At 43.4% G+C, this 27,816-nt stretch overlaps 1 protein-coding gene across 6 annotated transcripts; it reads left to right on the top strand.

Annotated features, from left to right (window-relative positions):
- Positions 1-163: 163 nt before the first annotated feature.
- Positions 164-27,555, top strand: lipeb (lipase, hormone-sensitive b). Of its 6 annotated transcripts, XM_070967284.1 has the most exons (16): positions 198-314; positions 780-816; positions 3,681-3,721; positions 8,173-8,414; positions 10,437-10,721; positions 11,425-11,515; positions 11,881-11,907; positions 13,271-13,416; positions 13,761-13,946; positions 14,834-14,986; positions 18,083-18,227; positions 18,953-19,180; positions 20,221-20,406; positions 21,430-21,611; positions 22,388-22,654; positions 23,300-27,555. In XM_070967284.1, the coding sequence occupies exons 1-16, from the start codon at positions 224-226 to the stop codon at positions 23,696-23,698; spliced, it is 2,706 nt and encodes a 901-aa protein (XP_070823385.1). In that variant the 5' UTR covers positions 198-223; the 3' UTR covers positions 23,699-27,555. The 6 variants fall into 6 exon arrangements, with proteins under 6 accessions (XP_070823388.1, XP_070823389.1, XP_070823390.1 ...); XM_070967288.1 differs by lacking the exon at positions 780-816 and having other exon boundaries at positions 191-314; XM_070967285.1 differs by lacking the exon at positions 11,881-11,907.
- Positions 27,556-27,816: the final 261 nt, after the last annotated feature.

Raw genomic sequence — 27,816 nt, forward strand, 5'->3', positions numbered from 1 at the left:
TCTAATCTGTACTGAACTGAGTGGGACTCGCTTTTCCTTTGCCAAGTTGTACAGCAAAGGCGACGGCGCGGACACTTATCGGTTTTTGAGCGTTGTGATTGGCTACTGGGCGGCGATGCAGTCATTCATTGGCTACCATTTTTGGCATAGGCGGGGCCTCGGCGCTTTCAGGCAGGTATGTAGGAGAGATGAGAGAGGCCGTGCGTAAACAGAGTGGGCGAAGATGGCGTCGAACAAGAAGAGTGGTGGGAATAGCAGATTTGAGAAAAGTGTGAATGGAAGACGCTCGTCGAAACACAAAGAGGGTCCAGTCGGTGAGTTTAGCTGCTGTTCCAGCCTCGTCACAGCCCCCCGTCGCTTTTCCCTTTAGTAACGTCCCCCCCCCCCTCCCTTTTCTTGACGTTCCTGAACTGTCACCTCCCGCTAGCGAGCTTTAGCAGCTACGCTAGCTGGCCTCGGGTAGCCGAAATGAATAACTGGGATTTAAGCCGCTGAGGTTGTCTTAGCTGCTTAGCTCCTGTGTTTGTTTTATGACTTGAAACGGAGGCATTCAGGTGATCCACGCGTAGACTGACTAAAAGCGTAGCTGAAAGAAGTGTCCGGTCCTTCGCTGAGTTGTCCACAGTTAGGAGCATCCCCAGGACAAAGCTAACGTACAGTAACAGTATGTGTAGCACTGGTAGTCATGCTACCCCCGTAGCTTTAACTAACGTTAACGTTACAGCAGAAATTTCTCCACGCTGTATTTCCATTCACATTGTCACGTTCTGTGTCCAAAGTCCCAGCCGGTGACACTGACAGGACCCACCTGAACAGGTACTCCAAACACAAACAAGAGGGAAGGGTGGCGCGGGGTCAGGGAGGGTGGAGTGTAGCTGGATTAACCTCTCGAGTGTGGTAGCGTGATACGGAAGTACCGTGCATAAATCGATTAAACGAATTGATAGGGTCACTAGTGACGTGGGAGCAGGCTGACACATGATGACGAATGGGCAGCCTGTGAAATTAGGTAGCAGCTTTAGCAGGATGCCAGCCTGCGGGCAGTGTCCCGATCCAACCTGTCCCAAACGACCACTGCTTTCTAAAGGCTTCATCGGCTTTGACATTGTCCCCTACGTCGCCTGTGTCTTTGCCACAATCATAAAATGTTTTATCCGAAAATGAATGCAGAGTTTATAAAAGATTTGGGCCTGTGTAATGAGATTAGAAGAATTTTGACCTAATCTTACTTGTTGCACGAGGTCGTAAACACTGATCTGAAAATCAGATTTACAGTTTTCCATTTCAATAAAGGCGTTATTAGGCGTTTTAAAACTGACGGGAATCTTTATGTGTCCCCTTTGGAGGGGGTGTGGAGGCTCATTGTTGCTAGTTTCCTGTTGTTCGGTTCGGCCTTGTGCGTGTGAAGGTGCTCTGTCTGGGAGAAGGGTCAGCGCTTCCTAAACACAACACAACACTACAGATCGCCTGTTGTTGGCACTTCCTCTTGCCTGTGCAATCCACAAGTCTGCTATTTTTAAAGCCTGCCTCCTGTAGACATGACATTTCGGAGCGTATCAGATATCTGGTAAAGTTCAAAAAGACTGACCTGATACAACATCTTGTAGGAGAAAAACAAAAATAATTTAACCTTTTAACACTGTCTGGTTTCAACATATGGTGATGAGATTTTCCAGTCGTATAGATAGAGGAGGACATTGTGCTGTTTCACTTCAAGGAACAGTCTGTGTTTTCATATCCCTGGCCTTAAATTTACCCGGACTTCACCGTTTCTCAGAATGGGTCTGTTTTGACTTGATAAAGAGAAAAACAACAAAGCCATGAATTAGAAACGTCCCAGACAAGATCAGCATGGTTAATCACACTGACACAAAGAAGCAGCTCAGTCAGCTCAACATTAGACTAGACCATTAGAGCAGCTCTTGTGCATTTTCTGTGTTGAGGACACCAGCAGGGCTCTAATTTCTTGTCATGAATATATTCTAGCAGGTATTTTCCAGACTAAAGGACAACTTTTTGCTTGCTGCTGTTTGTACATCACTTATGCTTATTGCAAAGGTGCGATATAGTAACAATAAATGACCTGCATTTTGCTCGTATACTAAATCATGCAGTGGATTGTCGTTGGAACTACGGAAAGATGGTCTGAAAGTGCATCACTGTCAGATTTTTTATTATCTCTCAACCTAAGAGGAGCACAAAAAACTGTTTAGGTTCTAGGACGCAAAAGGCTGCATAACTGTCAGCTATATATTTCAGTGAAAATGTTACAAAGTAAACTCTTACCTGATCTGATTTGCGTGATGTTGCAACAAGTAAGACTGGGTCCAAATCTGCATTAAAGTATACACACTGTTAGACAACTTAACTTGTGGCAAATAGGCCCTTTTACCAGCAAACATTTTGATTTGTCATAATGGGAAACGCACAGGTGTTACTGATAACAACAACTGTGGCGTTGTTCTGTAAAGTGTCCCAGTAAGTCATGACAGTGCGACAGTGAGCCATCATGTACAATACCAGAGCTTGAAATAGAAGGAATTAATTTTATTGTTTCCTATTGTGACATATCCAAATGTCTTTCATGATGTGAGCCTGTAGAGAAAAAAGCAGGGCAACAAGTGGGACTGAAAAGCCTCTTAAGATATAATAACAAAACAAAAACAACAGAAACAACCAAATTTTTCCTTCGTGGAGGGTAGTGTTGTCTGAGTGAGTGTTTCTGGGTATGTTTGTGGGTAAGGGGTCATGTCTCAGCTCCTTCACGCTGTGGGACTCTCATCTGTGATATCAGCCAAGAGGTCTAAACTTCAGTTCATATTTTCCCCTGGAACAGAATCACATTTTCACCCTTTAATTTGAATAAGTACGCTTTGTTCCTGTTCTCTATTTATTTCCAAACATTAGTATTTCTCAACAGTTGGCACATACAGCACATTCCTGCTGTCATGCTCAAACCACAAATATATGTTCAGAGGTGCTACGTAAATGCTGTCCACAACGCAGAAATCTCACACAGGTACTACAGAAGGATGACTTTTCAGTATTAGTTGCAGGTACAGGAACTGTACATAACTGTTTGACTCTAGGTTGGACAAAATAAGGACTTCAAAGACACCATTAGTGCATTAATTAATTTGAAAAATTTAACGCCAAATGAATTTGATCCACTTTTAATCAGCTGATTAATCAACTGATAATAATTGCTTTCATGGTTGTTTGTTTACATTTGTTTCGAGCCTTGTGAAAAATAGAATGAAGTGCTCAAGATGCAATAAAAGGAAAAAGACACAATGATATTCTTTCATAATTTCATGGTTGTGTCCCTCTATCTGTGCCAATTGGGTTGATGGTCACAGGGAGTTGCAAGCTGAACCACCAATAGCAAAATAGCCCATTGTCACAGGGAGACAGTGAACTGGGACTGGGTTGTCTGTAGCTTCCCTACCCTTTTTAAAAAAGAGGCATGGGAGGGACGAGCAGAGAGGAAACAAGAGGACAACACATTGCCTCTGAGTCGCATTGGTTATGACAAGCTGACACACAGAGGTTGACGGGAAAGAACCACATCGTAAAGACGAGAGTGACAGGCGGCAAGAGGGAACCAACTGGAAAACCCTCTCCCTTGCCTTTCTTTCTCTCATTCTCTTTCTTTTTTCCCCTCATTGCTTTCGTGGAAGAGAGGAGACAGACAAGGACAGAGCCTTGAACTCAGACACTGGTAAAGACTTTTCATTTTTTCTTTTCCTGCTTTTCAGAAGGTGGTCCCGTACCATCAGCTATGTGCTACGCAAGAGGCAGCCTGCTCCTATTTTTGTACACTGCTAATTCCACTGTATGTTGGCCCCGCAGGAGTCATTATATGTCTGTAATGCTGCTGGTGTTGGCTGTTCTGAATGACTTATTAATGCACGCTCTCATCCATCTTTAATGTGCAGAGTCCACGTGCAACTTAGTGGTTGCTGTGGGTTTACAGTGACCGCTTGTGTCACTAATACGGGGGGGATGATGCTGAAACATGTTTCGTATCGACTTGGCCTGTGGTAGATATGTATAACATTTGCTGATCCACGAAACGCAGAGGTGATAAGGCAAGTCGGTGAGTTATGTTGTTCCTTACTCCCATCAGAATCAGAATCAGAAATACTTTATTGTTTCCGGAGGGGGAACCATTTAAATAGATGCTATGTTGCCAGATATCCTTGCGCGAGTACAGAGGCAGCTTTATTGTTTCTCTGTTTGAGGCATCGTGTCATGTCAGATGAAGATCAGGTCTTCATTGGGTCATGGCCGGTTTAACTCTGAGCCTGCTCTCGATAGCATTGTACTGGTGTTCTTTTGCATTATATTTGCATATGATATCACCCCTGCAGTTAGATAGGGGTGTAATGTGCATTGCTTCATTAACATTGAGCAAGTTTTAGAGCAGTTTATGCTGACCCAGTGTTTTATAAAGTTCAGCCCTATCTTACTCTGTCAACGTGAGAGAGTTGTACTGCCCACTCCAATTAAGCAATGTAATTTAAATGTTGGCTGCTCACCCAGACTGCTTTGCCTGCATGGTGCTTCGGTGACTGCTTGACCAAAGCAGCCATTGTGTTCCCTAAGGCAGACGCCGATGTGTATTTATAGATGTTCTTTGTGTGCGTCTCCTGATGTTTGCAGTTTCATGCTGATGTAATGGGTTGTTGCACATACTATGTGTAAGAGTTTACAGTGCTGCCATGTTCAGATCATTCACATAATCCACTTGTTCTTGGCCAAATCCTGAGATGGAGCAGTAATCCCAGAATTGTATATGCATGTTTGTTGCCAGGTGTTGAATTATTTTGACATGGCATGTGCAAACACTTTTAACTTCCTTTTTTTTTTTTGGACACTCTTTATTTAGCATTTTCAATTCAAGAGAAAACAAATTGACAACAAACTGCCAAAGAAATGAAACAAAAACACAGACGAAAACATGGGGGCTCCTCAGTTGATAGTCCTATATTTAATGTCCAGTGTCTTTACTTGTTAATGTGTAGCATCCTCAATTGTTTTGATAAAAGCAGTCCATTTCTCCCATTTCCTGGAAAAGGTTGCTCTTCCAGATCTGAGAGAGAAAGTCAACACATTTCCTTCACTCTGTCCAGCCATTGGTTAATGCTTGGAGACTCAGTTTTATACCAACATTTTGTTATAGCTTTTTTTTTACAAGCCATCAACAGTACTTTACATAGATACCAGTCTTTTTTAATAATCACATTTTCGTTTAAGACACAAAAATAGAGGACCATGACATTGTTAGGAATTGTGTATCCCAAGATCTTTCCCACAGTAATACATACATTACCTCAAAAAGTTTGAATTTTTGGGCATAGCCAAAATATATGGGAGTAGTCTGAGTTCGTTTCCGCACTGCCTCCAACATCGTTTTTGTAATTGAGAGAATTAGCTTTTTATAAGAGGTGTAATGAAGAAACATATCAAGTTTTTCCAGCCAAATATTCTCCACTTCTTTGAACTTGTCTTTAGGATGAATTGAAATGTTTACATAACATGTCAGGGTGGGTGGATGGAAAACTATTTATTTATTCATGTTTGGTGCCTCCCTGGTCTGTCTCTCCTGCAACAGATTTGAGTAAAGAATCCAAAATTCGCATTATTTTCATAATGATGCACAGCTTTTGTTTTGTTTTGTTTTGTTTTTTTGGAAGTGTTTTGAAGACAAACTGGGATGGGGGGACATTATTTACAGCTGTAGGCTCTGAATTCCTGTAAAAGTCAGTTGGATGAAAAATGTCTTAATATTATATTAATATTATATTATTAATATGAACTGAATGTCATTGAGTCCACCTCAGATTCAAATGAGGTGTCTTGATGCCCAGAGCCAGTGTATAGAAATAGTCTCTTGTAGTCGTGGAATGTAAATTCTGTTTTTGTGTGAAGCCATGGGATAAACTTATGTCTGAGAGTTTTCCATTCACATGGCCCCAAGCTGCTCCATTAAGCTTCGCGTGCGTCGTTCGAACATGATAGTGTAATGAAAAACATATCCCACTGCAGTGCTGCTCTGTGTACTCTCATCATTTGGCTCTGCAGATTTGTTTCGGCCTATCTCTGGTCTATCTCTATCGCTCAGGGCCAAGCAATGCCACCCAGATTAAATGGGACATTCACCATGGGCTTGATGGCAACATCACACACATGTACACACACAGCTTCTGCTTTGAAGGAGATGTGAACAGTTTGGCTTGTGACAGAAATAAGCAAGAGAGCATAAATAAGTGGATATCAAAGTTAACAGCATGGCCATTGATTTCTGGTATGTCACAAGGCCCAACTCTGTAACATCTGGGTATGAAGCTGGGTATTTATATAATCAGATGAGGCAGGTTTTCCAGTGCCAAGTGGAAGAAACAGCTAGTTAGCTTGCTATATTCTATTGGCTTATGTGTTCCCATCCAGCTTTAGCACAATCTAAGATGATAGCAAAGTAATGCAGAGGTGGACAGTGTTCAGTTTTGCAACTTCAAAACATTTTGCAGGCATTGTGACATATCTGTGACGAAATGACATCCAATATTGAAAAATTTGCCTAGAAGGGGCGCCTTGCCTTGCAGGTTATGGCTAGAAAAAAAAGCTCTCACTGAAAGACACGCGGAATGAGAGGCAAAGACAAAATGGGAAACTGCCTAACGGCTGGAGACATTTTTCTTTCAATACGTCTGCGTGCTAGAAGTCATCTGGCTGATAGATGTCTCTTCCCAGATGTCACAGGGGTTGTGATTCCTCCCAGCAAACTGAAATTGCCTCTCCCATTACTCTTGCTGAATGTCTGGCAATAGCAGAATAATTGTGCGATAAGGGCTCCATTATATGGTTGTCCACTTTTTAGCATACATTGGCAACCTCCGCTCCACATCCCAAGATGTCGCTTTGGGCAACTGCGGTGCTCTTACTTCCTTTTTTTAAAAATGTATTTATTATTACTGTGTTGCTTTATTGAACGAGCCTAAGTTGAAGTTTTAATAGCAAAAGTTTGAGGATAGGTGTGGTGCTAATTTAAGTGTGGCTGATGTCATTTGGGATGTTCATTAGGCATACATGGTTTAGCTAAATATGATTTAACACAGCAGAGTCTTTCTTGAAGGGTAACTGTGAACTGATCATCGTCTATTATCTCTCCTTAACGGCTAAATGTGCTTCAGCCCTGCAAGGTAATTGGTTAACACAATCCATAACAAAGAAATAATTTTTCTTCCCCCCTCTCACTTTCTTGTCTAGTCGGGAGGCACTGCTGTCTCTGTTCGCTTTTTTTTGTTCTCTGTGCGTCCACCATCCCTTCTCCTCTTTCTTTTATCACTCAGCGTGCTCGTCACCTTATACAGTAAGTACCAGCAGGTTCCCAGACTTAGGTGTTGTTGCAACAGAGGTCTCAAATGACTCAGCAGAAGAGCTCAGTCCAACGGTAGGAATCCAACTGGGACATAGTGCAAGATATTTGTTACGCTGCATTAGGGCATGGATATGGACACATTTGATAAACACACTCAGCTGTGTGTTGTCAGCTGTATACCTCCCTTTGGGACTCTTATGTGAGTGCGTTTCTTTGTTTTTGTCAGTCAGTGACTAATCTGTGTTTGTTCCCAGCAGCATGACGCTAGCAAGGGGCCTCTGCCCTCACCTCCTGTTCCATGCATGTCTGCCTAGATCTTGGTGGATTTTGGCTGCTTAGTCCGGATTTACATCATTTAATTTCAAGGCTTGCTTAACACGTTTCAATCAATGCACTTCTATACACCAGCCTATGGGGGATTAGTTAATAGGAGTGAGAGAACATTATGTAGGATGTATCCAGTGATATCCACCTGGTACAGTGTCTACATGCTGATAACAAGGGTGGGTGTGGTGCAGAATAGAGGTCACTGAAAATACTGATAAAGTATCCTTTGATTTTACAAATTAAGTTTGTATCAAGGACAGTAAGGTGACATAATTAATAGTGAAATCAGAGGGTGTCTTTGGGATACAAAACCCCATATCAGTAATCCTCAGCATAATGAAAAAGAATCACATTAATAATGATCAAATAATATTAGTATGCACAAGCAGCCTTGTCCACATCCAGTTGTTTTCTGATTTGGTCTCAAGCTCTGCCTCGCCTCTCTGTCTCACCGCTCCTAGTGATGGACACCAAGGCAGTGTTTGCGGCCCTGTACAGCGTGTGCGAAGAGAATGCCGCTTTCTTCTCAGGAGGAGCCAAGGGGTCGCAGGGCGATGCGGCACGGCGCCTGGTGGATGTCATGAAGCTGATCAAGGAGCACGCCCGCAGTCTGGAGCCCGTTATCTCCGGCTTCGCTTCAGTTTACCATCATTTTGATTTTGACCCACACATACCTGCGAATGGCTACCGCTCACTGGTCAAGGTAGGCTGCGGGATGTTTTCGAGTCTTTGTGTGTGTGTGTGTGTGTGTGTGTGTGTGTGTGTGTGTGTGTGTGTGTGTGTGTGTGTGTGTGTCCAGTCTTGGATCTGTGTCTGTGTTCTCATTTTAACCCAGTGCAGCTTTGAGAATAACAAGCCCCCGTACCGCAATACATTCTTATCAATATTCTGTCCACACTGTGAGAAACTGCTCACCAGCCCTTTCTTTGTTTCAAGGTCAGTCCATTTGTTTTACAAATTGATTTTATGTTGCAAATCAGGTTAGATAAATTCCTCTAGCAGCAGAATATCTACCCCTACTGTACCCACTGTACTTTATCTTCTACAGTTATTGATGAAACATCATGACCTTCAGTGGCTGCAGCCCACCACAACGAATGAATGAGTCTAACAGAGTCTAGCTCTGTTTTCTAGCCTCTATTTCTTCACTTATAATCCTTCTCATCCCCACGCTGTTACTTGTGTTAATCTGTAACACCGTGGTGAAGTAGCAGGCATTTCACGTGTTTGCGTTCAGGCATGTTAAGTTACGTTAAGCAGACCCAAAAGACATGGCCTTTTTAAGTAAGGACATAAGTTGCTTTTCTATGGTGGAAAATGCTATGTATCTGTTTTTAGGAAAGAAATAATAGCCTGTAGTTCATCTGTCATTGTCTCATCACACACAGCATTTTGTGAAAATTCTGTCTTTTTATCACCCAGTGACATAATCTGTTTTTATTCAGCTGACCTTTCTTTTTTTTTTAAATGTGTTTATTAATTTTCCTTTTTCCAACAACACTAGCAAGCGAACTAAAAACACAAAACCTCAACACAGCAACACACCCCCAACACACAATGCAACACACAATGGCTCAGTTGTACACATACAATATCCATATTAAAGAAAGGAAGTAAAAAAGGAAGTACATAAATAAGTAAATGAAAAATAAACACAATAATAAAAAATAAATAGGCGTACAACAATGCATCCCCTCTTTATGACCTTTCAGGGAATCCCTGTAACAGAATGGAAGATACATTGGGGTCCAGGTAATTCAAATAAGGTTCCCAAATTTTATAAAATTGATTTAAGTTTGAATGTGATATACGAGTCAAATATTCCAAAGGAACTAAATCAAACTGCCAACCCTTAATATTTGGTTCTTTATCATTTATCCACCGCAACAAAATGTTCTTCCTAGCTGCGAATGTAAGAATACAGTACAGTCTCTGATTTGTTAACCTTACACCTCCAGCAGGCAGGCCTAAAATAAGAGAGCTTGGGTCCATCCTCAGTTCTAATGCCAATATCTTTTCAATTTCTGCTAAGACGTCAGACCAATGAGTTTTACATTTGAGATACATCGGAGACAAACTGGGGTTGAACCCATGTCTGTGATTAGGGGATATATGCATTCTATGCAAAATCTTAAACTGTATTGATTTGGCACGGTTACAAACTGAGATTGATTTAGCATAGGCCCATATTTTCCCGCTCAGTAGCACTGATTGTAACAGAACTTTCTCTCTCCCACTTTTCTCTGAGTTCTTGTGAAGCCATAGATGGAACAGCACGCATAGCTCCATAGAGTAGACTAATAGACATCTTCTGAGCTGTTCCAAACAACACTCTTTCAAGGGGAGATATGTCAGGGTTATCAATTAAAGTTGTGCTGTGTACTATATAATGTCTTATCTGTCGATAACGAAAGAAGTCGTGTCTGGGGATATTGTATTTCTCAATCAGCTGAATGACATTAATGCATTATCAGTAAGTTAATCTTTTAACATGTTAATACCACAATTACTCCATTGTCAAAAGCCAGCATCAAGTAATCCTGGTTGGAAATCAGGATTACCAGGATTGTCAGTTTAGACCTCCCTCCTGACCTTTCCCTTTAAGTAAGTGTGCTTATTGTCCGTATGGAGAGGGTGGCATGGCATGGCATGGTGGAGATCATATTTTGGAATAAATCTCATCCTTTTTCCTCCAAACTGATGATTCCTCTTCATACTTTTGTAGGTGGTGCGCTGCTGCCTTCTCCACATCATCCAGAAGGGGCGCTACATCACCGCCAACCGCCGCAGCATCTTCTTTCGAGTAGCACACAATGCGGGGGAGATGGAGGCCTACTGCAGCGCTCTGTGCCAGCTGCGCGCCCTGCTCTACCTGGCTCAGCGCATGCTCCACGACAACAGCCATGGCAACCTTTTTTTCCAGGATGAAAGTGGCCTCAGCGAGAGCTTTATCCGCGAATACTCGTCCATGCACAAGGGGTGCTTCTACGGCCGTTGCCTCGGCTTTCAGGTGAGAGGAGCTGTGTGGCTCAGGAAGGAAAGGTAACGAAGATATTTTTGTGATTATATTAGGACTACTAGGTCAAGTACAGAACAAAGCTCCTCCTCGAGTCTCCCATAGCCTATCAATCAAAAGTAGTCATCCATGAAGTGATCTGTTGACATCAGAGGACAAAAAAACTGCCAGGGGGCTGGTTTATCTCCAGGTTCTTATACACTTCTGACATCTTAGACTAGCGGGAGTGACCCTGAAAAGAGAGCGTGGTGAGCAGTGTAATGTGTAAAAGCAGGGGAAGCAGGAAAGGAATACAGAACTACATACAAACGACTCCTGCTGCTCACACCTGCAGGTGGAATGAAGAGAGCAAAGAATTTGGATGGTCGGAGGGAAATGCTCGTCTTTAAAGCCACAGTCTCTGTTCTTAGTTTGAGCTTAACGAGAGAGGCTGAACCCTCAGGGGACAGAGGTCAAAATCAAACTAAAGGGAAAAAAATGATGAAACCTCCCGAGTACTATCTCTATCAATTAATAATGTCTAAGACTCATCTGATATTCCGATATCCAAACATCTAGGTTTCGCTTTCTCTGGTTGAATGATTGCAGTTTTAATTGTAGTGTGTTTCTTGTTTTTGATTGAACCATTGATAATGGATTAGAATTTCAATTCTGTCTCTCTCTTTTTTTTTTTTTTTTTGTCCATTCCTCGCTCCAGTTCACTCCAGCCATTCGGCCGTGTCTCCAGACCATCGCTATCGGCCTTGTGGCCTTTGGAGAAAACTACAGACGCCATCAGTCAGGCATAGGTCAGCATCATATTTTCTGCAGCTGTACCCTCTCATCATCCAGCCGCTTGATTCTCATTCAAAGATCGTACTCATCCCAGCGCCTCTTCTTCATTGCTCCTTGGCCCCTGACTGTGTACCTTTTGATGTTGTGTGTTTGGATTGTAGATGCTCTTTCATCCTTTGGAATCTCGAGGGCTAGCTGGTGTGCTTCTTCTATATTTCAGAATGTTTTGAACATGCACACAGATATGTACAGAGGCAGAGATAGAGGAACCGTCATATACACATTTTCACCGTGCACGCACCGACACACGTGAATGTTTAACATTCAAAAACGAATCCTTCAACTCTCATGGTTTCTTATGCTCTGTGCTGCACCACAGTGGAGGCAGGCGGTATTGCACCATATGGTGAGTGTACTTGAACCCCCTCACCCCTTCATTATAGTCCTCTGTAGTGAACTCAGGCTATATGACTATGTGAAGAAGCTTCTTCTGCTCTGCAGCTCCTATCATCCTAGATGACTGTGCACACAGCACTGTTAGCTGCTTTAGCCGTCCTGTGTGTGTTTTTAGTTGAGATTGCTGTCTGAGGTACAGTCATGGTATCTGAAAGTGCACTTCCTCCCCTTTTTCTTTACTGTCCTTCCTTGACTTCTTGCAGAGCAGTGAAAGCAGGGTAGAATGTGATTCCAATACCACAACATGCTTCTGTTTCAACCTTGCAATAGCATATTCAACAGCCAACGTAAACCACCATGTTCTGAACACATGCACGTGTGGCTGTCTCTGCCCATAGAGCAGCACGCTCTGCTCTGCCCAGGTTGCAAAATGTAGATAAGTCACATTAGATTCATTCTGTGCCTTTTTATTGGGCATTAACCTCTTGTTTAAGCTGATATAGTCAAAAGAAGATTTGAAGCGTAAATGCATGCTTCAGGTCACAGTTACGGCTGTGGCACACAGCTGAAACATAAGCCTGCACGGAGCCACTGCAGACAGCTGCAGGGATTAAAATGTGAGCGTATCTTTTGCGTGGGACATGAGTGGGAAAAACCTGTCTGATAAAACTTGTGAGCAAAATCCCTGTCAAAACCAATTATAAGGTAAGCTAACGTTGCCACGGAGACCAGGTTATGCTCAGGCTTTCGTAGTGAAAGCATTATTATTGTGAAACATAATATAACCATATTGTATAACACTAGTGGTATTTTTGGTGAAAGTAATGCCAGAGTAGTGAAAGCAGTGTTTGCATCAGTAACACGTTGTTTCACACAGACAGTAATATTGTAAAGTAACTTATCACTTTACAATGAAAGTAATATGTAATAAATTACTTTTGTAACCTGCCCAACACTGAGCATAGTAGACCTGAAACATCCATTTGGCAAATACCAGTTCACTCTGTTGACTTACGTCTCTATTTTCTTCACCATCTTTGTTTCCTTCCTTCCTTTCACCTCCTTTTTTTGCAAGTGAGTTTTCTAAAGTTGTTGTTTTATGCGCCAGGGTCAAGTCACTTACTGCAGTTCTAATGTTTCCTTGTTCCTCCTCCCTACTGCTTCTGTCTTTGAGAAATCAATGTTTTCACTCCCATGATTCTAAACCTTTGTTTGTCTGTCTTCACTCTTCGATTCCATTTTCACTCCCTCCTCAACCATACACATTCTTCTTTTCCTTCCCTTCCCTTTTAACTCTGTATTTCACTGTCTCTTGTGTCTCCTATCCATTATTATACCTCTCCTCATTGTGTCGTCCTTCCTCCCTTCTCCAGGTGTAGCAGCCAGCTCTTTCTTTACCTCTGGGAAGTACGCCATCGACCCGGAGTTGAGAGGGGCAGAATTTGAACGCATCACCCAGAACCTGGACGTCCATTTCTGGAAGACCTTCTGGAACATCACTGAGACTGAAGTCCTGTCGGTGAGTAGACTGTTAAAGCCTGTCAACATGTCATCTGCCCATGTTGTCACCACCAACTCATGCACGCTGATAAGGGTGCTGCCCTGTTTTTAATTTTAAAACTGTATCAGGGATATTTCACTTTCCTCTGGTAAAGGTATCATTATGCATTTTGGCCTACAGGCCGTTAGTAATAATAGAGTGGAATTCAATTTATTCAAAGGAGTTCATGATTTATTCATCTAGTTTCTCTCTCTCTCCGGTGACCTGACTCGCTCTGTAACTTGCACTCTTCTCTTTCTCCTCTCTTTGCCTTTCTGTCTCCATTCTTTATCTCTTCTTCTCCATCTTCTCTCTCCCTCCAGAGTCTTGCCAGTATGACATCCACTCCAGTTAAGGTGAACCGGGCTCTTTCCGTGCCCCCCGTGCCCTTTGACCTTCCCCTGGCAGCTAACCACAGAGCATCTGTAACTATAGCTCCGCCATCAGCCCACATCGGCACCGCTCCTGTTCAGATGAGGCTCATCTCCTATGACTTACGTGAAGGACAGGTACTTCAATCATTATTCTGTTCACACTATAGTGGCTCAGTGAAAAATGCTTCAGAATCTCAAATTTCGTGTAAAACCAGACTGAGCTTGTATTTGCTGTGTACTTTTCACACACGTCTTACTTGTAGCATGTGTAACTATTAAGTATTTGCTGTGTGACCTAGTTTAGGGCCGTTTTCCTCCACTGTCTACCCACGTTCTTAAAATAGTCTAACAATATGTAATAGCATATCAGGTATTTTCTGCAAGCTGCTTGAGTAAATGACAGCTTCGACTCATCCTTGTGCACTTAATCCACTTTATTATCTCTCTCTCTATTTCTCTGTCGTAGGTATCACTCTCACTTTTTCCTACTCCACCTCCCTGCCTAATTCTCCCGGAGACTACCTCTCTCCGTCCAAGCTTGTTCCCCTCCTTTCTTTGTAGCCTGGCACTTAACCAGATATGCTGTCAACAAACACTTTCAGCCATTGATCACACTCCAGCGAAACAACAGTGTCCATTTAATGTCGCAAAATACAAGCCTGCATGAGCGGAAGCCCCCCTCTCAGCCACAGCCCCCGTCCCGCCTTGTTTCTGTTAGTGAATGGGAGTTGGTGTGCGTTCATGCAGGCGCAGGGAAGGCTGGCAGCAAGCTGCTGCAGAACAGCTAGTTAATCCCTCTCTCAATGGAGCCCTGTCGCTAACACTAGCAATAAAGTATATTAACACTGAAAACAAGGGTTTGTTTGCAATGTACACAGCAATGTGGGCAGTTTTCAGAGTGATGTAAACACCATAATGAGTCATCATGTGATTTTTTTTTTTTTTCCTTCTTCAATCGTTACACCAAATCCGCTTGATTCATTCATTCCTCTTTCCTCACCTCTGTGTCTCACTGTCTCCAGGACAGCGAGACTCTGCTGTCTCTCTCCCGCTCTGAGGGGGGAGCCATCTCTCTGTCGCTGGGGCTGAAGACCAAGCGCCTCCCGTCGTCTCCCTGCCTCCTGATCCACTTCCATGGGGGAGGCTTTGTGGCCCAGACCTCCAAGTCGCATGAGGTTAGATGGCACTCTTCAACTCGAGTTTTCCTCACCCTGACTAGAAAAGCAATATGATTAGTTTCATTTTTGCAAGAACAACTGAATCCAAAAGGATATTTATATTGTATAGTATTATTTGTGATATTTATAATGGAACGATTTGTAAACATGCAGGAAACTGGGGTATAATACGCCACATAGTACCACATATCCGAACACTGACAACACTACACCTCCAGCATTAGACACCTGGCTCGGATGTTGTTTTTCCAGGATTTGAGCCAGTGTCTTCACAGCGGTCATCCGGCTAAGTTTAGCTACTCGTCTCTTCAATGCTTCAACTTCTCGCTGTGTTTTCTCTAACTAATATGTAATGAACCCCCAGCTAATTAAAGTGTTGAGGGGTAGTTGACAGTGGAGGAGCAGAGGAGTTACCAGGCTGAGTCTCTTCCTATGTCAATACCGTGGCATGTAATGAGCCGTTAAGGTAATTATTTTGTAATTAATCCCTGAAAACTTGAGAGTGGAAATTTGCTCTCCCTCCAGCCTTCTTTGCTGGTAAGTTGCCCACAAAGCTGGCTCCTCTCATCCATTTAAATCATCGTTTCCTGTCATTCGCTTCATCCTCATCGCTGTTATTTACTTACTGAAGCCTAGATTTAATTTCTAAATCACTGTGCTAGAAAAAAGAGACACGCACACATCAGTTTACATAAGTGACAATATATGAAAAAGCAGCAAGAGGAACAATTCAACTTTCTTAGTTTGTCTTGATGAGAAAGCTTATTTTAACCTAGCTTGTTCCCACGCCGCTCCCTGTTCATCCTACGCTGATCTGGTCATCTGTAGCGGTGTACGGTCTTTATAAGGCATCAAGCTACTTATAGCTACCGCAAGACAGGGCTCTGTGAAATCGCCAAGGACATGGGCATCCTTGATCTGCAGCTGTGTAGCAACCAGAGGATGAGAGAGAGCAATCAGAGAAGGGGGTGAGCAGGGCTGTCACGTTGAATTAACGGAGAACTGTACAACCCCGCAGAGAAAGATTACCCGGGGCACTAATGGAAGACTTGTCAGACTATCCCTCTCTCTTCTTCTTCTGGGCTTTCCTTTTTTATTACATCCTCCCTCAATCGTTCTAATATCTTACAAAATCCTCTTTGTTCACTTAGTCTCCTTCAGTGGCAGCAGCAGCCTTTGCTTTCAGTGCCCAGTGATACTGAGATCACAAGAACTGATGCACTGGCATCTGTGCAGTTTGCAACTTGGTCACAGACCACACACACGGAAGCAGTTGTATTTCCTTCAGTTCAGAGGATATTGCATTGACTTACTTTAATTTCCTGGATATTAGCTGAACCATAACTACCATTTGCGTAACCATAACCATACCTAAACCTGACCTAAACCTAACCTTAAACCAGGTCATCCCCCTAAACTGTAATGATTTATGTATGTGGACTTATATTTTGCCCCCAAGGGGAAGGTGAGTCCCCACAATGTGACTATATGAAGAGATTTATGTCCCCACAACATGAGTAATACACATCCAGTCACACACACACATGCAGCGTTTGGCCAGTGGAAGTATAAGCTTGCAGATTACAGTAACTGCTCTGCCTGTCTGAGAATGAGCAGGACTGCGGCTCCCATTAATTCCTACTTTGAGAATAGATCTGGGACTCTCTGAATTGGTGTGTGTGTGTGTGTGTGTGTGTGTGTGTGTGTGTGTGTGTGTGTGTGTGTGTGTGTGTGTGTGTGTGTGTGTGTGTGTGTGTGTGTGTGTGTGTGTGTGTGTGTGTGTGTGTGTGTGTGTGTGTGTGTGTGTGTGTGTGTGTGTGTGTGTGTGTGTGTGTGTGTGTGTGTGCATTTTTTCTTTGTGAATAGGATGTGTGTGTGCAAGAAGAGTTTCCTGAGTCATGTAAAATTAACCAGCCTCGGTCCCAGCCCAATAAACACACACACACACACACACACACACACACACACACACACACACACACACACACACACACACACACACACACACTCTTATACCTCCTCTCTGCCTGGACCATTTCCTGTGAGTCCTTTGCTGCTTTTATGCGGGCAGATGAAGAACTGTCTGACTGACGGACCTGCCCATTGACTCTGGCATATGTTGACACTTATTGTAGCCTGGCAACAATGCCTGTTGTTCACACACAGGTGCACACACACCTTAGGAGTTGCTGATTCATACAAACCCACACTGAACTGCACAGTGCTTGGATTTCCCACACACTGACTTGTCAACGGTCTCAGTCTAAGATTTCTTGTGACAGGTAGGGCTTCAAGACAGCACAGCTGACTGCTGGAGCTGCTACTTTGTGTTTTGTTTTCATACCGAGTCACCGGTCGGTGAGGCGACATGCAAACATACACACGGCATGCTTTTTCTGGTACTGTGATGGGAGAGCTGTCGCTTTCACCGCCAGCCCTGTCATAGATAGTCAGAAAGGTGCTGGGAGAAGATAAAGATAGAGGAGAAAAGGACAAATACTTTGTGGAAGGAATATTTTGTCATAACAATTTTTGATGCCTTTCTCACATTTCAAGGTCACTGCATTGCAGGGTGGAAGTAAAGCACTTGCCTTAGGTTGGCATGAGACTCGTAAACACTTAACCTGACTGTAACAGCAATAAAAAGAGAAACGCTTAGTATTCTGACAGTGAGTTTGTTTTTGTAGACGATCCCTGTAAATCCACACCATCCTCTGTAGTCTTTTTTCCTTCATAGCGAACTAGGACACGTGGGCACCCTTTGTTATTACCATATGAGAAGAAAGGAAATGGAGGTGACCGTGAGGGCAGCACTCATTCTGCTTTTGTCTAGACAGTAAGCCAGAAAGCAGACGGATGACATCAGAGGGACACATCATTTTCATAACTTTTCATCCTTCCTTCTTAATGTTCACCCCCGCACGTCTCTCCCACCACATCTCTTTTTCTCTCCGTCTTCCCGCCTCTGTGTTTTATTGTGGCCGCTGTTGTTTCTCATAAATTGTAACATCATAGAATATTTTTTTTGTGAAACTGAGTGTTTTCCCATTCATAAGTTCATCCCTCCGTACCATTGCCTTCTGTCTTGTGCAGCCCTATTTGAAGAGCTGGTCCCAGGACCTGGGTGTCCCCATCCTGTCAGTGGACTACTCTCTGGCCCCTGAGGCCCCCTTCCCAAGGGCCTTGGAGGAGTGTTTCTATGCCTACTGCTGGGCTCTGAGAAACCACCACCTACTAGGTACACACACATCACACAGCATTGTTTATAGCAGAGAGCTGACTTTTTATGTCCTCTGTACTGTTTACTTTTTAATGTCACGGATAAATTATATGCAGTCAAAATGATATATAAATTAGGCAGGAAAAGGAAAGCAGTTTATTAGAATTGATGAGCAGGCACAACAAAAGGGGTAAAACTCGACTTTCAGAGTGAAGGTGTCCTGTGGACTGTTTTGTAAACCCTCACCTACATTCCCTGTATCTCTCAAGAGGATTCATTCATCACTTTGAAAGTAATCATGCTGCAGCACGATGTCTTGCACTTTACCCGTTGTTATGCATTATCACATAAATTGTAATGCTCAGTATTCAGACAGAAGACAAAAGTCATCTGGTTTGTTTGGGGTATGTCTGACTGCTGAAGCACGCTGTGTCAAATTAACAGGGATGGATGTAATATGTTAGTGTTGTTGTACAAGAAGGCAATATCACAGCAGTGAGGCAGAGAGGAAGACAGCAGCCCCTCTCAGCAGCCACATATTCAGCTGTGAGAAAAGGGATACTGTTCCTTTTCATGCACCTCAGTGGATTTCTCATACAGTAGTTGCAGAAAAAAACAGTTTTTATCTTGTCTCCTTTCATTTTGTGTTCCATTGTTCTTCATTTCCCCGTTGAAATTCTGCTGTGTTTCTTTCACTCTTTTCCTTGACTTCTGTCATCGCTGTCCAATTTTTGTGTCTCCAGGTTGGACTGGAGAGAAAGTGTGTCTGGCCGGTGACAGTGCAGGAGGCAACTTGAGTGTGACGACATCGATGCGCGCTGCTGCCTTTGGTGTGCGAATGCCAGATGGCATCGTGGCAGCCTACCCGGCTACCCTGCTGACTGCCTACGCATCACCCTCCCGTCTGCTAACACTTATGGATCCCCTGCTGCCGCTCAGTGTGCTCTCCAGGTGTCTCAGCGCCTACGCAGGTAGGAATGCGTGTGTGTATGTGTTTTTTAGAAGAAATCAAGCCAGGATTCTTTTTTTATCCTGTGCAGAGGAGAATTAAGTTTAGTTCTGTTTTCTTTCTCTTTGCTGTCTGCTGCGTGACGTCTTTCATACTCTGAACATAATGCTCTGCAGTTGTAGGTTTGTTAACAACACAATTAACAACCTAATTGTTTATGCCACACAAGTAGCATAAATGACGCTATTAAGTTAAGATGCTGTTTTTCTTTCCAGTGCTGGAGCAAGTATTTTCATTATTAATCTACTCCTTTTGATTAACTTGTATAAGAATTTCCACAAAAAAGTGACTTCTTCAAATGAGCAACTTTGACAACAGCTTAAACAGTTAGCAAAACTGAAATTAACCTTGTGTGAACTAATCAATTACTCATCTACTGTCTGCACTGCCCATCTTTTAGTTTTAGGACCCTAATAATGATCATATTAATCACCATGGATCTGACTGTCCCCATGCCCTCCTCGTGTCGGACACAATGCGTATAGTTTAAAGAATTTGTAATCATAAATCTCTGGTGTAGCCGTGTTGTAACTGGATTTGGAATAGCTTCACGAACAACAGCTCACCTTATTAGCATTGGATTGTTTTTCAGATTTTGACATTAATGCACATAAAAAGCAGGAGAAGCTCTGTCATGTCTTTTGATTAATTGTCGTCTCACAAGGGGAAGGGGACTACATTAATTGGCCAACGATGCCAAATTCCAGAGATATTGTCTAGTCTGTGTTGCCTTTGAATGACTGAACTAAAACGCTAATCATTTTCTCTTCACTCCCACTATCATCACCATGTGTTGCTGTCTGTAATACAAATTGCTGTGTTGCAGGCCTGAACCCGCTCTAAGTGGTTTCCCTTACCCTACTATTATTCCTTTCGTATTATTTCTTTCCGTCTTCTCTGTTGTTATTCAGCCATGCTTATAAAGAATAACAACCACACTTTTAATCTCTGCTGTACATCCATCTTTCCCTACTCACCCTTCCTCCGTGACTCCTTCTGCAGGTAATGAGCCGCAGACGGAGACGCAGGTAGAGAAAGTGAGCACGCTGAGCCTGGTGAGGAGAGACACGGCGCTGCTGCTTAGAGATTTCAGACAGGGAGCCTCCAACTGGATCCACTCTCTGCTGGATCCCAACAGAGCCTCAGCCTCCCCCAGCACAGCTGCAGAGGCGCCACCAGGAGCCACTGGTATGCCAGCGACTGTGACCGTGTGCATGGGTGTGTTTGCGCGTGCATGTGCAGTCAGATGGGAACGTTAGACGACACGTGGGTGGCATAAATGTGTGATGCCTGGCAGCTATTGTGTTCAAAGATTTCTATAGATGCAATCTGCTCATGTCTTTGATCACATCCATCTCTTGAAAGCTCATTTCAGATGGGTGGGTGGGTGCGTGTGCCTGTACCGCCCACTTTTTCACTGTATTCATTAAGGCAATTCAGTTAAGTGTTATGAGTGCAACCACATCAACTGCCCCAAGGTTCATTAGCATATGGAGGAGGTTATTGACATGGATCCCCTTTATTCAGCATTCAACTAACCAATTATCGCTTTATCCCGCCCTGTTGCATAACACTCCTGTAGCCCCATTCATATCAATTCACCTCTTTGGAGCAGCAGGGCTTTGACAGTAATTGTTAATTGTAGCCACCGTAAATCTGGTGGCGAATCGTAATTTCCCTGGTGTCCCCTTAGCTAGGTGACACCCCCGCAGCTGCAAGCCCAAACTAATGAGAATGTCATTGGTGGGTGTACATTATTAAAAGGCCATCATGGTGCTGAGATGGTTCATTATTAAAGAGATGGGAGATCGGTAGCGCTTTGTGAAGAGACCAGCCATGATGGCTCTTACAGCTGTGTTTTGACGGCTGAGGGCGGGTGGATGATAGTACCATGACAACACTATTTGAATATCCTCCACCTACTTCTCCTCTCTTCTTCCTGATAAATCCCAATTTGCATTTTAGGCTTTTAACTGTTGGCTGTCAACCAGAGGACATATGATAAGTAGAAAAGGTAGAATAAGGGAAAGTGGTTGTACTACTATCGGTGTATTTTTCCCTGTGTCCTCCAGCTGCTGTTGACCCCAAGTAAATTTGAGTGGCCTCTTTATCATATGTATACTATTTTGTAAGGAAAGATACTATGTATTTTGCATTTCTCTTGCCAAATATCTTCCTCATCACTGTATTTCCCTCTGCCTCGTTTCCTAGACACAGTGAGGAAGAGCATTTCCGAGGCATCCATCTCCTCCCCTCATGCTGACCCCCCTGTACCCTCAGAGCCTTCAGAGCTCCCCAGCAGGAAATTATCTGTGAAGAGCCAGACTTGCCAGGACTTGGGATCCCACAACAATTCCACCTCTCACAGTGCACCTCTGCTCTCTGAGCGCACCGTATGTCACGCTTGAACATGTTTACACTGAGATTAGCATGCTCTCAGGTGATGCTCTTATCCAGGAGAAGTTAACAGTATTAAACAGATATGGGCTGTTGCTCAAAAAACACTGGGCTGTTGGTGGGATTTGCTGTCTGAATTAAATCCTGTGATTACGGAAAGGTCTGTAATTTGATGATGACTGTTGCAGTGAAGAGAACTGACACCAGCCCTCTATCCATGAGCAGGTTATCTCTACCTTCATAGAGCTTTGCTTTAAAAAGATTTAGCATACAGTTGTGGCCTTTTTAAGAGTTTGAACAGTTCCTAAGCATGGGGATATTTTGGTGCTGTGTCATCTAATACTGTATACCCTGCAGAGACGTGCATGGTCACGTCGTTGAACTCGGCAGAGATTATGTCACCCATGCCTCATAAACAGATTTGCCTAGAAAATGCTGACTGAATATCAAAACTTTCTGGTTGTGCGCGTGCTGGCAAGGTATTGCAGATTATCCTCGCATGTATTTTCACACAGGCAGACTGGATTAGTGGCTGGCTTTGGAAAAATAGCAAGTAGAGGTGATGTAAGATTTAAATATGCTTTTCCTCCTTGAAATGGGGATTGTTCAGCCAAGATTTTCACAAGGACAAAGCGTTGTATGTGTTTCAAATCAAGTTTGTCTGCAAATATTTTATACCTTTCTAATTATTTCCTTAACATTGCTCTCTGCCTTGGCCACTCACTGCTGTCTAACCTCACCTGAATTATTTCTGGTCTCTTCTTTTATATAGCCAGAAGATGTGAATTTCTTCATCACCAAGGATGCAGATCCGTCCATTTCCAGCGACCTGTCTACAGTGGCCATACCACCCCCTGCTGGAGAGGAGGGATCAGAGCTGGAGCACCCGAGGGAGTTTCCCGTAGGGTTTGAGCCACTGCGCACGCAGCAGCTGGCTGAGATGAGGGTGGAGAGCTCTCCAGTGGTCAAGGATCCTTTCTGCTCTCCTCTGCTGGCTCCTGATAGCATGCTGAAAGGGCTGCCTCCTGTGCATATAGTGGTAAGAGGAAGCAGCAGTTTGAATGATTGACAGGATGATGCAGGGAAATAGTACAGTTAAATACACATAGGTCAAAAGTTGCTCTCAGTTTGAGTGTTGTCAAATGAGTTTTTGAGTCCTTGCAACTGTCTACATTTGGTCGCACGAATCATCCCTGTAAAGTCTTACTGTTCGTATGTTTGTTCAACAGGTTTTAAACTTAGCAGATGTGATATTGTTAGAGCATGCAGGAGCAGACCAGGATGAGGATTGTTTGATTGTGATGGTGAATACAAGGGAGGAGGAGAAAAGGGGTTGGAGAGATAAAACAAGGCATCCTCAAGCCCCAAGTGCCAAGGACTGTACACTGCTTACACTGATGTGTCAGAGTGAGGCAGAGTATGATGGGAGACATGGAGGAGGGCGATGCCTGCTCTCCCTTGTGAGAAGGGTGTTAATATGAAAATGAAGAAATTGGTGCCGATTTTAAAGTGGCTAGAGTGAGTCAGCGAGAATGTAAAGAAAGCAGGGACAAAAGAGACCGGGACGCTTGGCTTCCTTTTCTTTATCCCTTAATTAAGATTCTTGACATGTCTGAAGGGAATCCTAATTTGCTTTTCACCATTCCCACCCCTTTCCCTCCCACTCGCTTCTTCTCTCTTTTAGGCTTGCGCATTGGACCCCATGCTGGATGACTCTGTGATGTTTGCCAAGCGTTTGAGGAACATAGACCAGCCTGTCACTCTGTGTGTGGTGGACGACCTCCCCCATGGCTTCCTCAGCCTATCGCAGCTCTCCAGGGAGACGAGGGAGGCTGCCAACGTCTGCGTGGAGAGAATTCGCGCCGTCTTCACCCAGACGGACACACCCCCGGAGCCACGCAAGCACCGCAAGCTGGAGCGGACCGATAGGGATGTGTTGGCCTCCTCTGGGGAAGCTGGTTCTCTCTTCGTCGGTCCCATTGAGGGAGTGGAGCTCACTGCTGGGAAAGGGGCTAAAATTGCTGATGTGGAGGGCTTAGTTGCTGTGGCAGCCCAGAATAACACTGAAACTGGTGGGCCTTAAATAAGGTTAGATAAAAAAAAAAAAAGGACTGCAGTCACCCAAGGAGTGAAGGGAGGAAGAGTAAATGAAAGTCAGACAGATTTAGGCAGTGCAGTGCCTAAAAGGGGGAGAGAGAAAGTATCCCAAAAAACAGGAAGAGGGAGGGTGCATTGTGTGGTGCCCAGTTTGTGAGAGAGGGAAAAAAAATGGAGTAGCATTGAAATACAACTTCCTCTCCTTTACAGTTCTCGCCACTTGTCTGCGCGCCATCATACACCGACGCAAATCGGGCAGACAAAACGAACACACCCACAAAAGACAGTAATATTTTAAAATAGAATGGTAATTTAGCAGCTCCTTAGATCAAAGACAAGCCCTCACCCACACATGCAGCACACATACTCCACAGAGCTGCCGTTAGGCAGCGGAGGCTCGGACATAAAGCGGTGCAGAAGATTCTTGAGATGAGGCCTGAATGGGTGATTCATCTAGGCTAAGGCAGTCATTTGAGGCTCTAATCAGACAGTGGTAGGCACACTATATGCTTCTGTATGGAGTCATCCCCGTCAAAATGGCCACTTGTCCTTTAGGGAGGCACTCTAAATCACACTTAATAACTCCACATTGTGTTCTCCATTACACTAGTTTGGCAGTCAATACGACTCACTGTGCGGATAGTAACTCTGTTGACTCTCTCCCAAATAGAATTACAGAGCTAAAACACCACACACTGAAAGGCTCTAAACTGGATGAATTGAGTCACTCGTTTCTTGAGTTTCTGTTGCAGTTTTTAATCATATTATTAACCCTATGCAGTAGTATTACTTTTGCTATTTATATATATTTTTTTCTATTATTGTATGTTAATCCCTGAATCATGGCAGGTTTGATTATTTGATTTGTACACACTTTATTTGTTTCATCTCATGCTGTTTATTCCACATTTGTGAACGTGCTCAATATTTACCTCTGCTTCAGTGGCACAGCTGCTCTGACATCCCTGGCCTTTCCAATTAATCACATGTGCTACTCCCAGTAATGCATACTGATGGGATAAGGTAAATGTAGAGTATTACACAGGGACACTGTGCCCTACCTAGATGCTGCCTGGTGCTTTTATAATGCTGATATTACTAATGCAAAGATTGCATTTTATTGATTGCTACAGTGAAATTTGTAGAGATGCACTGAGGTGCATTATTTTCTGAAGACAAGTACTTGCTTGAATCCTTAGTTCCCATCTTTGAACCATTTAAGACCAACGCTCGCTCTCAAATGTTTCTATTTTTATTATGTTCAGGCTGGAAACTTGCTCGAGATTGTCCTTCTGCACACTTAGAGTAAAAGACAAAGTGGCAGCAAAAAGCCCACCCTCAGCTATCAATACACATTTGAAACTCCACTGCGCTGAGTTCCTCTCAGGTTGTTCCCGTTCCTCGCCAGGCATTATTGTTCACACTACTTCTGTGCACAGTATGCAGTGTGTCAAAGTACCACTTCTCTTGAGCCAGGGTATTTCCCTGGCCTGACAGTGTGGTTCTACAAATCGGAGGCTTTTAGGCAAAGCTCCAGTACCCCAAGCAAGGAATGAGATCGTGTAAGTGTTTAACTTGTGTTTGGCGCGCTGAAAGTGGCTGGTGGTCCCGATTCGTTTGCTCCCCACCATCACATTCGGGCTTGACTTTGTTTTCGATAACCTGAGGACACTCCTCTGAGCGTGTTGCCACCGAAGCACTTTGAAGTACAAAGAAAATGTCCTTCGGAGGGTCAGTCCCTCTATCAGGTCCAACTAAATATAGATGCCAACAATGCTGGCACTGTCCTGCCCTTGCCTGGTAACAGGGCCAGGGTTGCCAGGTCTGTAGAGATGGGATGCTGTGTGATGAATAGGATTTAGCTGAATCTGTGAGTGCAAAATCCCCCCACCCTGCTGTAGAAGAGCAGGATTTTCAGCAGCAAAGTCATGCTACAGGATTAGACCATGCTCAGTTCTGTCAGCTCACCGTACTTACTGCAATATTTTTAGTCAGATTGATGGAGAGAACCAGGGCCGTGAAGAGGAGGAAAGTAATACACTCATCCTCTCGGAGATTCTGGGCTGAAGTTTGTGCTTGCTTTACTAGCCGCTGTTTATGCTCACTCTGCGCTTTTACAGTAGTTGAATTGTCAATCCCTGCAAGTGTATTTTAAGCTGGAGCTTCCATATGTGAGTTTTTTTTCCTTTACGTGGTGCCTGTGTGCGTGGCTGAAGCGGATGTGCTCATTCGCGTGATCGCACCAGGCTCTGTGGTGTGTCACAAGCATGGACATGTCCTCGCTGTTTGTGTCGTGTGTTCACATAAACACAGAAATGGCACTTTACAGTCAAAAGACTATTCACAGTATCAGTTATCTGTTCGTCTTGTAGTCGACGCTTTTTGTCTGTGTTATGCATCAGCTTGACTTCATCAGGACTGAAAACACCTCCGCCTATCAAGCCCAGCAGGGTTGATTGGTCATTTGCACTTTGTAGTATGAATTATGTAAGCTACTAGAAAACTAAAAAAAAAAAAGTGTCAAATTTCCCCGCTTGCTGTTCATTGACCTCTGCATGCCTCTCGCCCTCGTTGAGGACTCACACATCAGGCTAACGTGAGTGCAGGTGATGGACCAGAGAGACCATCTGCTGTTTCTCACAAATGAGTTTGCAGAGACGGGTCAGTGTTACTTTTAGCTTCCCCAATCCCCGCAGGTTTTTTTTTATGCTTCCACTGATGCTTGAATGCTGCCTGCAACTCAAAGCTGACATATTTGATTTAGTATTGTTTCAATCAGTGCTGCTGCTTCATAGCGTTTAATTGTTGACTCTCCACAGAACAGCTTTATACTCACAAATTGTCAAAAGCTAGTCGTAGTCGTTCAGGGTAATGCTGGATTTGATTTTTTCTTCTTTTGGGTTGCTCAGTTGTCAGGTCGCACAGCGTACCTCCACAGCTTTAATCTTCGAAAGCTCCTCTCACTCGAGATTTCACTCGCTCCAGGCTGATTTACGGTGAAGTGCAATGCAAACTGCGACGCTGCTACAAACCATGAGCTGGCTGTTTCGACGATTAGGTCTTAGGTAATGCTATGCAGTTACACACCAGCATCACATCATTTCTCTTTCTCACAGTCTCCGTTTCCTCAGTCAGAAATGTGGTTACGCTGTTCATTGTTCTGAAATGTATTTGGATCACCTCAAGGTTGGACTTCATAGTCACCATACCAACACATATACCACAGCACTTAACAGTATTCCTGGAGACCTAATTCTTAATGCATCAGTGGTTAGACTGACCTCAGCTTCTCCTTAGAAATGTTTCCTATTGAGAAATAATCAATAGATTTCCTGCGTGTACGCTCAAAGTATCAAGCAGAACCAAAGAGTGCAGCTGGACTCTTGTAACAGATGTGCTGTCCTCGCTACTTTGTGTGTGCTGTTAACTGGTTGCATTGAAAATGCAGGTGCTAGCCAGTGTCGTTGTTTGCGCTTCATATGCAAATCACTGCACTGTAGAACGCAGTCCTGACGTAGAATATGATTAGCTTTTTGAAAGAAACAAGCCATAGACTGGAAACGAGCTGTTTTAAGTTTACTTGTTTTTTTTTTACTTTTGAATTGTCTTTTATTCAAAACACCACAAGTGCAAACCTGTGAATTAAAAAAAAAAAGAATGTATATTAAACATTATGTGATTCATGTAGATATTTTTACTTTCAGATTTGTTCATCTGATTGACTGCAGATTGATCCGACTGCATTTTCTTTGCAGGTTTCATACTGAAATGTTGTGTCTGATGATGCGCCACAAGTAGGCTGGTTTCTTCCTTTGTTGATTTTTATCTAAATAAATATATTCTCCCATGAAGCTGCTGTTCTGTTGTGTTCAAGCTCATGAATTAACCTTTTCTTTGCATTGATCAAACTAAAGGTTAACTAAAAGTCACTGAGAATAAGAAATAAGAAATAGAGATTGTGATTCAATCTATCCGGCCAGATATTCTTGGTATATGTGATTGTGTGTGTGTGTGTTTTTTTTATGATTATGATTTATGATTGCATTTTAAATTGAATTTTATGAAAATTTTGATTGAGTCAGAACTTGGGGAAAGGTCAATTAC

The sequence above is a fragment of the Chaetodon trifascialis genome, chromosome 7, assembly GCF_039877785.1.
Source record: "Chaetodon trifascialis isolate fChaTrf1 chromosome 7, fChaTrf1.hap1, whole genome shotgun sequence".
NCBI lineage: Eukaryota > Metazoa > Chordata > Actinopteri > Chaetodontiformes > Chaetodontidae > Chaetodon > Chaetodon trifascialis.